The sequence below is a fragment of the Salvelinus sp. IW2-2015 genome, linkage group LG34 (assembly GCF_002910315.2).
Source record: "Salvelinus sp. IW2-2015 linkage group LG34, ASM291031v2, whole genome shotgun sequence".
Taxonomy (NCBI): Eukaryota; Metazoa; Chordata; class Actinopteri; order Salmoniformes; family Salmonidae; genus Salvelinus; species Salvelinus sp. IW2-2015.
This window is the reverse complement of record NC_036873.1, coordinates 2,280,162-2,294,751: the sequence shown is the minus strand read 5'-3', so window position 1 is coordinate 2,294,751 and position 14,590 is coordinate 2,280,162. Positions and strand designations below refer to the sequence as shown.

General features: G+C 40.9%; 1 protein-coding gene across 1 annotated transcript in view; it reads left to right on the top strand.

Moving 5' to 3' along the window:
• The window catches only part of LOC111958308 (uncharacterized), a 148,861-nt gene that overhangs the window by 62,875 nt on the left and 71,396 nt on the right, over positions 1-14,590 (top strand). Inside the window, 3 exon segments of the mRNA XM_070437149.1 lie at positions 6,778-7,042; positions 7,305-7,435; positions 8,225-9,284. Coding sequence (XP_070293250.1) covers positions 6,778-7,042; positions 7,305-7,435; positions 8,225-9,284 — 1,456 coding nt within the window.

Genomic DNA, 14,590 nt, shown 5'->3' with positions numbered 1-14,590 from the left:
ATGTTTTAAAACAATTACTGCTTCGCATACAAGCGAGTCAACAGACGTGGCGGGCCTGGCACAGCTCCTGGTATATGTCCGTTACTTTTATGGGGGGTCAATTAAGGAAGACATCCTTTTCTGGAAACCACTGGAAACCAGGACAACAGGAGAGGATATTTTTAAAGTACTGGACAGCTTTGTGACATCAACTGGACTTTGGTGGTCAAGATGTGTTGGTATTTGTACTGATTGCGCAAAAGCCATGACAGGGAGACATAGTGGAGTAGTAACACGTGTGTAAGCAGTCGCTCTCGATGCCACTTGGGTACACTGCAGCATCCACCGAGACGCTCTTGCTGCCAAGGGAATGCCTGACAGCTTGAAAGACGTTTTGGACACTACAGTGAAAATGGTTAACTTCGTTAAAGCAAGGCCCCTGAACTCTCGTATTTTCTGCACTATGCAATGTTATGGGCAGCGACCATGTAGCGCGTTTACAACATACAGAAGTGCGCTGGTTATCAAGGGGCAAAGTATTGACACGTTTTTTTAAMTTGAGAGACGAGCTTAAAGTTTTCTTTACTGACCATAATTTTCACTTGTCTGACCACTTGCATGATAACGAGTTTCTCACACGACTGGCCTATCTGGGTGATGTTTTTTCTTGCTTGAGTGATCTGAATCTAGGATTACAGGGACTCTCCGCAACTATATTCAATGTGCGGGACAAAAATTAGGCTATGATTAAGAAGTTGGAGCTCTCCTCTGTCTTCATTAACAAAGACAACACACAGGTCTTTCCATCATTGTATGATTTTTTTGTGTGCAAATGAACGCAAGCTTACGGATAATGTAAAATGTGATATAGCGAAGCACCTGAGTGAGTTGGGTGCGCAATTACTGTGGTGGAAGTATTGTCATCAAAAGGAGAGACTTTTAGATTTCTTCAAAACAATCCAACTTTATTATTTAATTACTGCAGTAATGGAGCTGKTYGGTAATCACCCCTGGAGGTGATCACTGCGAACTCAACGAGCTGGTTTGAGCCACAGCATTTTATAGCAAAGGCCATCCTTCTTCAGTCTACATGACAAACAACAGATGTATGGAATGGGTCACAAGGTTAAGATCTGTATGAAAGATACTTATAATTCACAGCAGACAGTATCTGCTGTAAAAACAGTTATCATTGTGTTATCATTGTCTCTGGCCCCCCAACTCCATACTGGAGCCATCTCCCCCCGGTACCCCAGTACAGAAACATTAACTCAAGCTCTGGAATGCGGTATCACCCAAAGACATCGTAAATCTTYTAGAGCCCCATCCTCGGTAGAACACACACAAATGAGTGTTCTAACAACCCCTTATTCTGTTGCATAAAACAACCATTTGATGCAATTTATTTTAATTTAATTTATTTTTCCAGGTAAGTTTACTGAGAACACATTCTCATTTACAGCAACAACCTGGGGAATAGTTACAGGGGAAAGGAGGGGGATGAATGAGCCAATTGCAATAACAGCATTATAATATATTCTTGTAATTTCCACCATATTACGCAGGTACTTTCCTGAAACGAATGACACAAACAACTGGATTCGTTATCCCTTTCATGTCCTGCCTCCAGTCCACTTACCGATATCTGAACAAGAGAGCCTCATCGAAATTGCAACAAGCGGTTCTGTTGAAAATGTAATTTAATCAGAAGCCACTGCCAGATTTCTAGATTGGGCTGCGGTCAGAGTATCCTGCCTTGGCAAATCGTGCTGTTTAAGATACTGATGCCCTTTGCAACCACGTACCTATGTGAGAGTGGATTCTCAGCACTCACTAGCATGAAAACTAAATACAGGCACAGACTGTGTGTGGAAAATGATTTAAGACTGAGACTCTCCAATACAACCCAACATTGCAGAGTTATGTGCATCCTTTCAAGCACACCCTTCTTATTAACCTGTGGTGAGTTATTCACAATTTTTGATGAACACATAAGGTTTGATATGTAAGATGGCTAAGTAAAGAGCAAAATTATTGATTGTTATTATATTATTATTATTTGTGCCCTGGTCCTATAAGAGCTCTTTGTCACTTCCCACGAGCCGGATTGTGACAAACTCACACTCATTCTTATGTGTGTGTGGCAGGCTTAAAATGATGGCAAAAAACATTTGAGTGTGCGCTGACCCTGGTGCTAGAGGGGGTACAGCTGGAGGTTGAATGTTTGAAGGGTTAGGGGACTATAAAAAGTTTGGGCACCACTGCTCTACATTTACATTTACATTTAAGTCATTTAGCAGACGCTCTGCCCGGTAAGAACAAGGTGGATGCTTCTCCTTTCAGGGTGTTTATTCATTTTCTTCATCCCCACCACACATTTGGAGCACACACACACACACTTTGGTTATTTACAATGGATCTTGGAATAACTGTTACTCTGAATGACTAGTGCATATAGCCTATTTATATTGCAGATCTATAACGCTTTAACTAATACCGTTTACATGTTGTGCACACTCTTGCCTTATAGAACCACAACAGTTCAACTGCTGTCCATTCCTAATTGTAACCATGACGATCACTTTTAGTCTGTGCTTGTGTGGTAATATGTGGCTGTGACCAAGAGCCAATAAAACATCTGCCTTGTTCTTGCCGGACAGCCTGTAGTGAGTCAGATCCTTAATCAGCATCAAGTACTAGCGGATGAGGGCATTCACAGCCAACCGCTCAGATTTGTTTTCATGGTCCTTCTTATTGCCTGATACTGACCTGGCTACAGTGAAGATGTTCCAGTATCCAAAAGAGTGTTATCAATGTGCGAAGGAAGAAGACACATGTTTTTCTGAGGACTTTTTATTGTGGACATTAACCCGAATACCTGAATGTTGTGCGTGCATCGAAATGTAAGTTGCATGGGTTCTTATTGGGGAGTTTGACATGCTGTGTAATAATAATAATTACCACTAATTACTTAAAGTTATTTTGATAAGCTTGCAGACATATTTTCTACTAAACTACCAAACTGTAATGTAAGTGTGTTGCCAATACTGCTATGCATATTGTCTATATATACACTGAACAAAAATATAAAACGCAACATGCAACAATTTCAAAGATTTTAATGAGTTCCAGTTCATATAAGGAAAAGAGTACATTTAAATACATTCATTAGGTCCTAATCTATGGATTTCACATGACTGGGAATAAAGATATGCATCTGTTGGTCACAGATACCWTACAAAAAAAGGTAGGGGCATGGGTCAGAAATCCAGTCAATTCCCAGATAATTCCGGGAAGAGCACACTCATCCAGCGTGCCAGTGGCCATTGAAGGTGACCGTTTGCCCACTGAAGTCTGATATGACGCCGAACTGCAGTCAGGTCAAGACCCTGGTGAGGACGACGAGCACACAGATGAGCTTCCCCGAGACAGTTTCTGTAAAAATTATTTGGTTGTGTAAAACCACAGTTTCATCAGCTGTCCGTGTTTTTGGTCTCAGACGATCCCGCAGGTGAAGAAGCCAGATGTTGAGGTCCTGGTCTGGCGTGGTTACACRTGGTCTGCAGGCCGGTTGGACATACTGCAAAATTCTCTAAATCTACATTGGAGGCGGCTTATGGTAGAGAAATTAACATTAAATKATCTGGTAACAGCTCTGGTTAACATTCCTGCAGTCAGCATGCCAATTGCATGCTCCCTGAAAACTTGAGACATCTGTGGCATTGTGTTGTGTGAAAAACTGGGTCGAGCTCCCTGCCATCCAGGACCTTTATACCAAGCGATGTCAGAGGAAAGCCCTGCTGAACAGTTAGTCAAATGGCTACCCTGACAATTTTTTATTGCAGCACAAACATTTCGGGTATGAGCCCTTCTTGAGTAATGATGTCATTACCTAAATGTTTGGCCTATTTATATACTACTACAAAAACATACAACGAAAAATAACATTCTGCATTCAGGCCTGCTGGGGCAAGAGTGCCCAAGCGGACTATCCAATATGTCTCTCTTTGGAGAAGTAATTTAGCCCCATCTCCTACCCTACGTGGCGTTACGTTTATTTACCGGAGKGCTGTCCTATTTCTGTTCATTGGATTATATACGAGGATCGAGCACTTTATCTTTCCATATCCTGACTATTTGCATTGACACCTTTTTATTTGCACTGAGTCACTGACTCTCCTGCACCAGCTCTATGTACACTCACTGGACTCCACCCACACACTGACACATACTACACTGACATTTACTACACTGACACTCCAACACACACACACACACACACACACACAAAACACACTCTTCACATACGCTGCTGCTACTCTGTTTATTATCTCTCCTTATCCATCTAGCCTAGTCCCTTTTACCCCTACCTACATATTACCTCAACTACCTCATATCCCTGCACATTGACTCAGTACCGTTACTCCTTGTATATAATCTCGCTGTTATTTTATTGTGTTACTATTTCCCTTTTTTTTTTTTAAATGTTCTCCATTTTTATCTCTGCATTGTTGGGAAAGGGCTCGTAAGTAAGCATTTAACAGTAAAGTCTACACCTGTTGTATTCGGCACGTGACAAATAAAATGTTWTTTGATTTATGTAAAGGTTTGTTTATTCTACGTGGACCTGATACTACATTTGAAAGCTATCAAAACACTTAGTTTGGAATATCTTGTTACTCATTTTGTATTTATTCCATATACTTTTTATATTATTATCTCWGCAATGTTGGGAAGGGCCTGTAAGTAAGCATTTCACAAACATGTTTTTATTAAATGTTTTGATCTGCATACATTTAGCAATTCCCCTTTAAAGAAAAATGATTTTTCATTGTTGTCAGCAGAATCAATCAACCAAATGTATTTATAAAGCCCTTTTTACATCAACAGATGTCACAAAGTGCTATACAGATTCACAGATGCATTTGGAATAATGGATTAACAGATTTTAGTGTTGAATATTCCGGGATGTTGCATTTAGGAATTGTATATAAACCTAAGAAGTCTGTTAAATATTGTGTTTGTACTGTGTAGGCTATATGATGTTCACAAATGCCTATTTATATTTTTAGATTTCATGCCTATTAATGCAGTTTAACAAGTTCATGCAGATTTTTAGTTGAGAYGTGTATGTGTGATTTTCATATGGTGTATTTAACACATCAGAAAATGGGACTTTTCATTCTAAGACTTATATTGAGACTCTTTAGTATACATCATCTGATCTCACCCTATTCTGCATACCCCCAACAACCACAACAACCACAACCAACAACCAGACTTACTAAATGTACCTACACATATCCACACATTAACAAACACCTACTGTACACATAAATAGTCAGGTTTGTCTGATGACTTTTGACTTATCATAGCTGACTCATATTTACCCACAACATCATATTTATGTACGCCATGATAGTTTAACAACAATGAAGACATTCTGTAACAGTATAGTACTCAAAAGTAGTGGGGGATGGGTAAACACTCCATGTTGAAAGTGTGGTTATTATCTGTGTGTGTGTACCTGAGGGAGTGTTGTTCCTTGTCATCTATATCACCAGACTCTTCCTGGAGGAAGAGATGCTGCTGGTGAAGGAGGAGGGGTGTGAGGAGGGTCTGGGGAACCCTGAGGGGACCGTGGTCATGGAGGACAACCAGACTTCACCTCCTCCTGAAACCACAGAGGGAACCAGCTGAGCAGCACAGGACCACACACAGTCTCACTGAGGTGAGTCCACTGTGAACTCAAAATCAAATCAAATTTAATATGTCACATGCTTCATAAACAGTAGGTGTAGACTAATAGAGAAAAAATTCTGAGCAGGCGTGCCTTTAGATAATAATAAATAAGACTATGCAGACAGATGGGGAACCTGATCCTAGATCAGCACTTCTACTCTGAGATACTTTGTGGATATGGGCCCATGTCGTGATTAAATGTGACTTAAGTCTGTACATGCCTTTGAATGATCAAACCATTAAAGAGTGTCAAGTAATCAAATCAACTAACACTTTGCAAAGTATCAAATCAACTAACATGTTTGTATAGTACTCATAGCAATCCCTCATTGCCCAATCAGAAGATGCTCCATAGCAGGGTGCTCATATCAGATTTCTTRATCCAACATCCTCTCACTCTGTATCTCTTACAGTCAGTAGACATGGAGGATGGGAAGCCTGATCTGCTGCTGGTCAAAGAGGAGACAATAGAGGACGGACCAGAGAGCTTTGATCTGCTCTAAAGATGGGAGAACAAGGTCAGGTAGAAATACATATAGCCTACATACAGTAATATATATTCAATGGGAGTAGTGATGCACCTGCCTATATTTGTTTCTTACTGTTCTTCATTCATAAAATTAAATCAATACAACTTTAGTACTAGTGGGTGCGGGCATTCATAGCCGACCGCTCAGACGAGTTCCAGCTAGTATTTTTTTCTGTTCTGAGCTTTAAAGATATTGGAGATTTGATGTGTAATGTTTAAAAAATCCGTTATTCTTAGAACAGCACGCACATCCTTTTCATTTAGCCACACCCTTTGAGCTATGACGCCAACCAATAACATCCTTTCTCTTCAGTGTAAACGGAAGTAAACCATGACAAATAACTATTTCCACGTTAGCGTTTTTCTTGTTGTTATTTAGACGTTTATTAACACCATGGAATTCAAAATATGACTAATTTAACTGCACAGTATCACATACTTACCCCATGTAATCTTTAATTTGCGTTGGAGACAGGACTTGGTTGATAGCTAGTATATAGGTGACGCTAGCTAGCTGCTAAGGTTAGCTAACAATGGCTAACTGTATGGTTTTCCACACTCAAATAGCCTCCATCATGGAGGTGCTAGCGAATGCAGCCGTGGCAGAGATCTGTAAACTCGTAGACGACGACTATGCAGTGTKTCGTTTGGAAATAACTCAAAGCCAGAAAGAAAWCAGGGCATTRCGGAGGAAAYTACAGCTACAAGAACTGAAGGTAGCACGGGAGCGCGTCCTCGCCAGTCGTCCCAGTAGTGTCAAGATCCTCGACAAATACAGAGGAATGGCAAGAGGTACAATTTGCAGTAGGCCCTGATTACTTATCTAACTTGCGCAAAGACACAATATCATATTCTAACCAGATTCTTGATTTACTGTTTTTCCCATTATTTACTCAATGAAAAGAATATGATGCATGGAACATAATACATAGATCAATAAATAGTAGGCCTATATCAAGAACTTATGAGAAGTGTTACATTACATCCACTATATAGTGTTGAGCAATGACAGTAAGTAACCGAACTACCTCTTTTCCCTCAATCACTCTCTCAGGTGAAGGAAATCTCACTGGAGGCCACAGAAGCTTTGTAAAGCCAGCAGGACACAATACATGGAGACATGACCAACCAATCATTGTTGATGAGGGRAGTGGAACCTCAACCCAGCACGTTATTGTGATAGAGGTTAGTGTAATAGTGTTGAATTGAAAATGAGTAAATKAAATGTGGCCTGTTTATTTCAGAAAGGCTCCCCTCAGCTATTCACTTGCTCACATGTACATCCTCATCTGCCATAAGCAGGCACGTGCACAGATAGGGCTCTACCTGATAGGGCTCTGCCCCTTTGCCCTTCCAGTCTCCAAAGTGCCCTCTTGGGTGGTGGTATAATTTCCTCCAAAATATTTTTTGTCATTGTTGTTCTGAACCCACTGACCGCAAGTTGTTGTCRAGCTCTGTTGGTTGCGCCTCTTGATCTGCCCTGTACGGWGCTTGCGCACGCCCGGTTGCGTCTATTTCCCAGTCTGCCCTGTACGGAGATTGCTATTAAATACCACAGCAGCATAACATTTTATTAACACTTGATCACACATGATTTAGCCTACATCATCGTCAATATTCGGTCTGGTTGGCTGATACGAGCATCTGAGAGARGCAGAAATACAGAGGTAAAATTAATCGAGATAGSTAACTAGCAGATTTACATCAATCATCAACACCAATAATCAGCTGATAGCCCAACCTCTTTTCCCAATGCCAGTCATCTCTTATGGAGTTACAGTAACTAGCTTGCTTACAATTTGTGATGAGTGAGTGAGTTGTTGCAGAAATAAATAGGCTTATTTATTTTAGCTACAGAGGCATTTTGGGGGGGTTGTGCACAGCCCTGTCCATAGGGGAGCTTGTGAGACTTCCCTATGACATTTTTATCTAATTCAACTCATGTAATGATAATAGCCTCTCCTATTGTGTCAGTCTGCAGATACAGAGGCTGCAGGTCCTGGAGTCAAGCAGGAGAGGTCTGAAGGAGAGAAGGATCCACAACACAGCAGCAACATCCAGATTGGAGCGCCCCATGTAGTCACGGAGGACCCCACCACCCCAGCGCAGCCCAGGGACATCAGTAGAACGCCGAACGCCGTCCTCAAGTCTGAGACAGAGACTTTAATGAGGCTGAGGAGACTGGGCTGTCCTCCTACTCCCCGCTCAGAGTATTTACTTTACGGTAACCCGAGCCATAGGACTGTTCTGTCCCATCGGGATTCAGGTGACGCGTCACAGACTGGCAATGATCCGACCTGTTCATATGCTACAGAGACACAGATGATACCTGGTGACGTGCCTGTGGTATTAGATACACAGACTAATTCAATGAGAGGGGACTGGAACCAGTACAGTAGTAGTGTATACTCTGAAGGGTTCCTAGATAAGAAAGGGGATGGTCTGGTTGTAGATGAGGTGACTGTGAAAGAGGAGGGTGACGATCCTCTGACATGGAATGCAGACCAGACTCACTTAGGAGAAGGACAGTCGCAGAGCAACACTAGTGACTTTTTAGACTACAGGGAAAGCTTAGAGCCAAATCCAAATATCGCAACCCACTCCCCTTTACACGCGCTCAGGGATCGCGACCCAGTGTCCACGTCGATGGCACCTTTCGCTTCACACGGCCGCATCCTTTTCGATCAGGTATTGAACTCAAAYGACAAGGCTAGAGTCCAGGCTGGGGAAGGGGGAGCAACATCAGGCGGTACTAAAGAGAAACGGTTCTTCTGCATGTTCTGTAATAAAGGCTTCAACTGCCCTCAGAAGGTGGAGATCCACCAGAGGGTCCACGTAGGGGTGAAACCCTTCAGCTGTAGCCAGTGTCAAATGCGCTTCTCCCAGGCTTGGAACCTGAAGATCCACCAGAGGGTCCACACAGGGGAGAAACCCTACAGCTGTAGCCAGTGTCACATGAGCTTTGCCCAGACTTGCAACCTGAAGAGGCACCAGAGGGTCCACACAGGGGAGAAACCCTACAGCTGCCCCCAGTGTGAGAAGAGGTTCTCCCACCAGCACCAGCTGAAGATGCACCTAAAGGTCCACACGGGAGAGAGGGCCCAGTATTACCCCCAGACTAGCGGTCAYGAGTCATGACCTCAGTTTAATTCCACGTGACTCACGGTAACTAGGCTACTCCAAAACTGCCCTCTGTAAATTAATGGCTCTGATGGGCGTTAGAAGCCTGCCAAACTTGCTAACGGCCATCAATTTGCTAATAGCCTGATACTCAGCGCTCTAGTTAAAATGATAAAGTGTTGCATTCTGGAAACACAGGTGTATTGACCATGACATTCAATTTCAAGTTCCACACTTTTTATTTAAATAGACTCGCTGCTATTATCCGAAACGTCTCATCCATCCTCCAAACCACACTCTCTCTCTCTCTGGGCTCTGAGTGAATGGGAGAGGAGAGTAAAATGCATTGTGATTGCAACATTTCAAATTGCAATTGCGGAACAATTACAGTTTTAAAAGCAAATAGGCCTACTGTTGTGACTGTTGGAGAGAGGAGGGTCTCAGCTTTCTGTAGGTATTACATTTATTTCTCAACTCTCAATATGGACCGCTGGAGCACCGTTTTTTAACCAAAGTATCTGGTAGGCTATGGCTTTGAGAAATAGCTTATACGGAACGGTGCGCAGGAAGCGCACATCTGCCATTTGCAGTGATTGCGTAAGCCTATAGACATCATTGGGTATGCTGCAAAGTTTAAGACATTACATTAATCAATTACACAGCTAACTAGCGGCATATTATATTTAGCAGTCTAGCTAATGCATAATAGGGGGAATTCTGACCAGAGTTAAGCGGCGTAAATGGAACGCATTTCCCTTAAGTTTGAGAATAGCATCTAGATCTATTTGACCTACTAATCGCTGGAGMCAAATGTGAAACCAGTCATATGGCAGTACTGAAGCATATCTACATATCACTTTTCCCACAGAAAAGTTTATGAAATGTTGTGCCATTATGCAGAATTTAAATTGTACAGCCTTTTAACTTTCAGAGAGGGGCACACTCTAATGTCTTAATTATTGGCTACCCTGACCTTCTGTTTCCTATTTCTATCATGTTAAATATTAGCCACTATCAGTATCAACCGTCAGTAGGCCTAATAACCACGCATATTCAACTGCCAATTCACTGTTAGTTCCCTTCAGTTGGTATAGCCTACATAGTCATTACATCGTTTCGTTTACCTTAATTTGCTTCCTCTGTAAACACTGTCACGGCCGTGTGCTTGTTGCTGAGGATCATTAGTAACAGTTGATAATGTACATTTTTTTAGGCTAATTAAGTTAATTAAAGCACTGTTTTCTTACATTTGTGTGGTAAGGCTCTCCAAAAAAAATTCCACGAGTGCCTAGGGTTCATGAAAATGTAGCCTACCTAAAAATAGCTCTGTCGTTATTCAAAATGTTAATTGTAGGCCTATGTCCTCATAGTTTTTTTGGGTGGGGGGGTGAAATTTGGAGAGCCAAGCTATAGGCTTCTGAGCGCCGAACCTACCAAGTTGATTTATGCGCTATAGAATGTTTTAATTTTATGCCCAGGTTTTTCTCAGTTTATTTTTTATTTTTACAGTTTATAATGTTAAATATTATCCATTAAATCGGGAGCCACTGCCAGTAATACCCACATTAATTTGTAACTGTCACTTTAGTGTTAGTTTCTTTCCATTTGTAGCCTACATTTCACATCCTTCCATTGCCATTCTATTTACCTTTCTTTCCTCTGTCACGTCCTTGTAAATTGTTCCAGAGAGTCGCTAGCATTAGTGGCAATAATTTGGGACATGTAGCCTATTTAAATCATTATGGAACTCAGACCACACTTAGCAGTTTAAACCTGGAGCCTGGTGCACGGTTCATGATTACTGGACCAGTCATTAGGCTACAATTCCATGATTAGTGAGGGATAATGTATTTATAGGAATATTCTTGTACCCCTATTGTACAATTTTCTCACCTTCCAATATCTCATAGTTTGAACTTGAATATGRCAACTTTCAGGATCAATATTTTGCGTGTAAAGGCTCTCCAAACCTGTTATTTGTGATTCATAAATACTTTCCTTACCCTAAATAATCAACAAGATATTTTTTAAATCTACCAATTGGCGCTGAAACGGAGGCGAATATGCATATATTTAGATGGCTTTCTTTCATTGATCCCTAATATTCTGAACCCGTCCTGTCAATATAATCTAGTGAGTCTGTTGACAAAGTTCTAACTAAAAAGGTACAGCCTATTTCAAGGGATGGCTTAAGATACATGTACTGAAAACCCTATTGAATGGAAACTCCATGAGAAAATCTGTTGGCCAGCAAGTGGGAGGGTTTTCAGCAGTTGAATGAAATGTATTTAGAGCATGCAAGGTAACCGCACCTGCAGAGCGCGTTACGCGACTGAATAAGGTAACTCTGAATACCAAATACTGACACCGACAGCATCATTGCGTTTTGGTACATCAGAAGTACATTCATTTCCAATGGAATGCTGCGTTTGCCTTGCAGTTTCAGTGCGTTCTGTGTGGTACACACCAATGTATGCATCAAATTGTATGCTAGACTTGACAGAAATAGTAGGAAAAGGTGAATGTTGAACTTTTGATGCACACATCCACTAAACATGTTGGATTACATATTGAAATTTTTTACTGCAGAATGTATTACGCGGCATTGATGTAATTTGCTGTCGGTCTGATTTGAGGCTTCAGAAGGGCATAGGAAAGGCGTGCATAGGAAAGTCGTGCATTTCCTAAGTCTGAATCTGCCCYTTTGAGTTTCCACTTCATCAGATGGTCAATTAGCCCAAATCCATTTGTTATATATTTTATCAATAAGATGTCCCTACTGTTGGTGAGTGCATCTGTCATTTCAACTGAACATTGTGGTTACATTAATGAAGAATGAAATCAAATAAATCGTATTCATAATGAATGACTGATGAGTGTCAGGAGCTTTTCATTTTTCCAACACACCTATTATAGCGTTCTTATTTCATTAACACTGTCCCGTACAGGCATATTAAGGCTATACTATCGATGGCAATTTGAATGCACAGAATAAGAGACTAATGAACAGTGTACACAGTCTAGGCAAGAAACTGAGCGCATTACCCTTTTTGCGACTTTCAAATCATCAGACAATAGTAGCATCATGCAGCCAATATGTTTTGATTTGTAAGAGGTTTGTATCACAACTAAAGTAGCCAAATAACTCTAAATGAAGTGTATAGGACCTGTTTTAAATGATCACTTTTTACATTCCACACAGAATAGCCACTCCATGTGCGCACTGGCTAGGCAATCATTACATACAAATATCCTTTCTATTTTATTCAGCTATGTTCATTTATTCTTCTTACTATAAAGTTATATAATATACACTACCGGTCAAAAGTTTTACAACACCTCCTCATTCAAGGTTTTCTATTTAATTTGTTTTACTATTTTCTACGTTGTAGAATAATAGTGAAGACAAACTATGAAATAACACATATGGAATCATGTAGTAACCAAAAAAGTGTTAAACAAATCAAAATATATTTTTGATTCTTCAAAGTAGCCACCTTTTGACAGCTTTGCACACTCTTGGCATTCTCTCAACCAGCTTCATGAGGTAGTCACCTGGAATGCATTTCAATTAACAGGTGTGCCTTGTTAAAAGTTAATGTGTGTAAGTTCTTTCCTTCTTAATGTGTTTGAGCCAATCAGTTGTGTTGTGACAAGGTAGGAGTGGTATACAGAAGATGCCCTATTTGGTAAAAGGGCCAAGTCCATATTATGGCAAAACAGCTCAAATAAGCAAAGAGAAACGACAGTCCATCATTACTTTAAGACATGAAGGTCAGTCAATCCGGAAAATTTCAAGAACTTTTAAAGTTCCTTCAAGTGCAGTCGCAAAAACCATCAAGCGCTATGATGAAACTGGCTCTCGTGAGGACCACCACAGACAAGGAAGACCCAGAGTTACCTTTGTTGCAGAGGATAAGTTCATTAGAGTTAACTGCACCTCAGATTGCAGCCCAAATAAATGCTTCACAGAGTTCAAGTAATCAACACATCTCAACATCAACTGTTCAGAGACTGCGTGAATCAGGCCTTCATGGTCGAATTGCTGCCAAGAAACCACTACTAAAGGACACCAATAAGAAGAAGAGACTTGCTTTGGCCAAGAAACATGAGCAATGGACATTAGACCGTTGGAAATCTGTCCTTTGGTCTAATGAGTCGAAATTGGAGATTTTTGGTTCCAACTACCGTGTCGTTGTGAGACGCAGAGTAGGTGAACGGATTATCTTTGCATGTGTGTTTCCCACCGTAAGGCATGGAAGAGGAAGTGTGGGGGGTGCTTTGCTGGTGACACTGTCAGGGATTTATTCAGAATTCATGGCACACTTAACCAACATGGCTACCACAGAATTATGCAACGATACACCATCCCATCTGGTTTGCGCTTAGTGGGATTATCATTTGTTTTTCAAACAGGACAATGAACCAAAACACACCTCCAGCTTATGTAAGGGCTATTTGACCAACAAGGAGAGTGATGGAGTGCTGCATCATATGACCTGGCCTCCACAATCACCCGACCTCAACCCAATTGATATCGTTTGGGATGAGTTGGACTGCAGACTGAAGGAAAATCAGCCAACAGGTGCTCAGCATATGTGGGAACTCCTTCAAGACTGTTGGAAAAGCATTCCTCATGAAGCTGGTTGAGAGAATGCCAAGAGTGTGCAAAGCTGTCAAGGCAAAGGCTGGCTACTTTGAAGAATCTAAATCTAAAATATATTTTGATTTGTTTAACACTTTTTTGGTTACTACATGATTCCATATGTTTTTTTTAATAGTTTTTATGTCTTCACTATTATTCTACAATGTAGAACATAGTAAAAATAAAGAAAAACACTTGAATGAGTAGGTGTATCTAAACTTTTGACTGGTACTGTATATCGTGAATCGGTTTGGAAAAAATAGAGAGATGATTTTTAGGCCATATCGCCCAGCCCTGGTCCTGCTGGTTGCAGACTTGGTGCACTGGTACCGCTTGCCGTGCACAGTGGTGTGAAGTACTTAAGTAAAAATACTTTAAAGTACTTCTTAAGTAGTTTTTTGGGGGTATCTGTACTTTACTTTACTATTTATATTTTTACTTCACTACATTCCTAAAGAAAATCATTTATTTTTTACTCCGTACATTTTACCTGACAACCAAAGTACTTGTTACATTTTGAATGCTTAGCGGGACAGGAAAATGGTCCAATTCACGCACTTATCAAGACAACACAT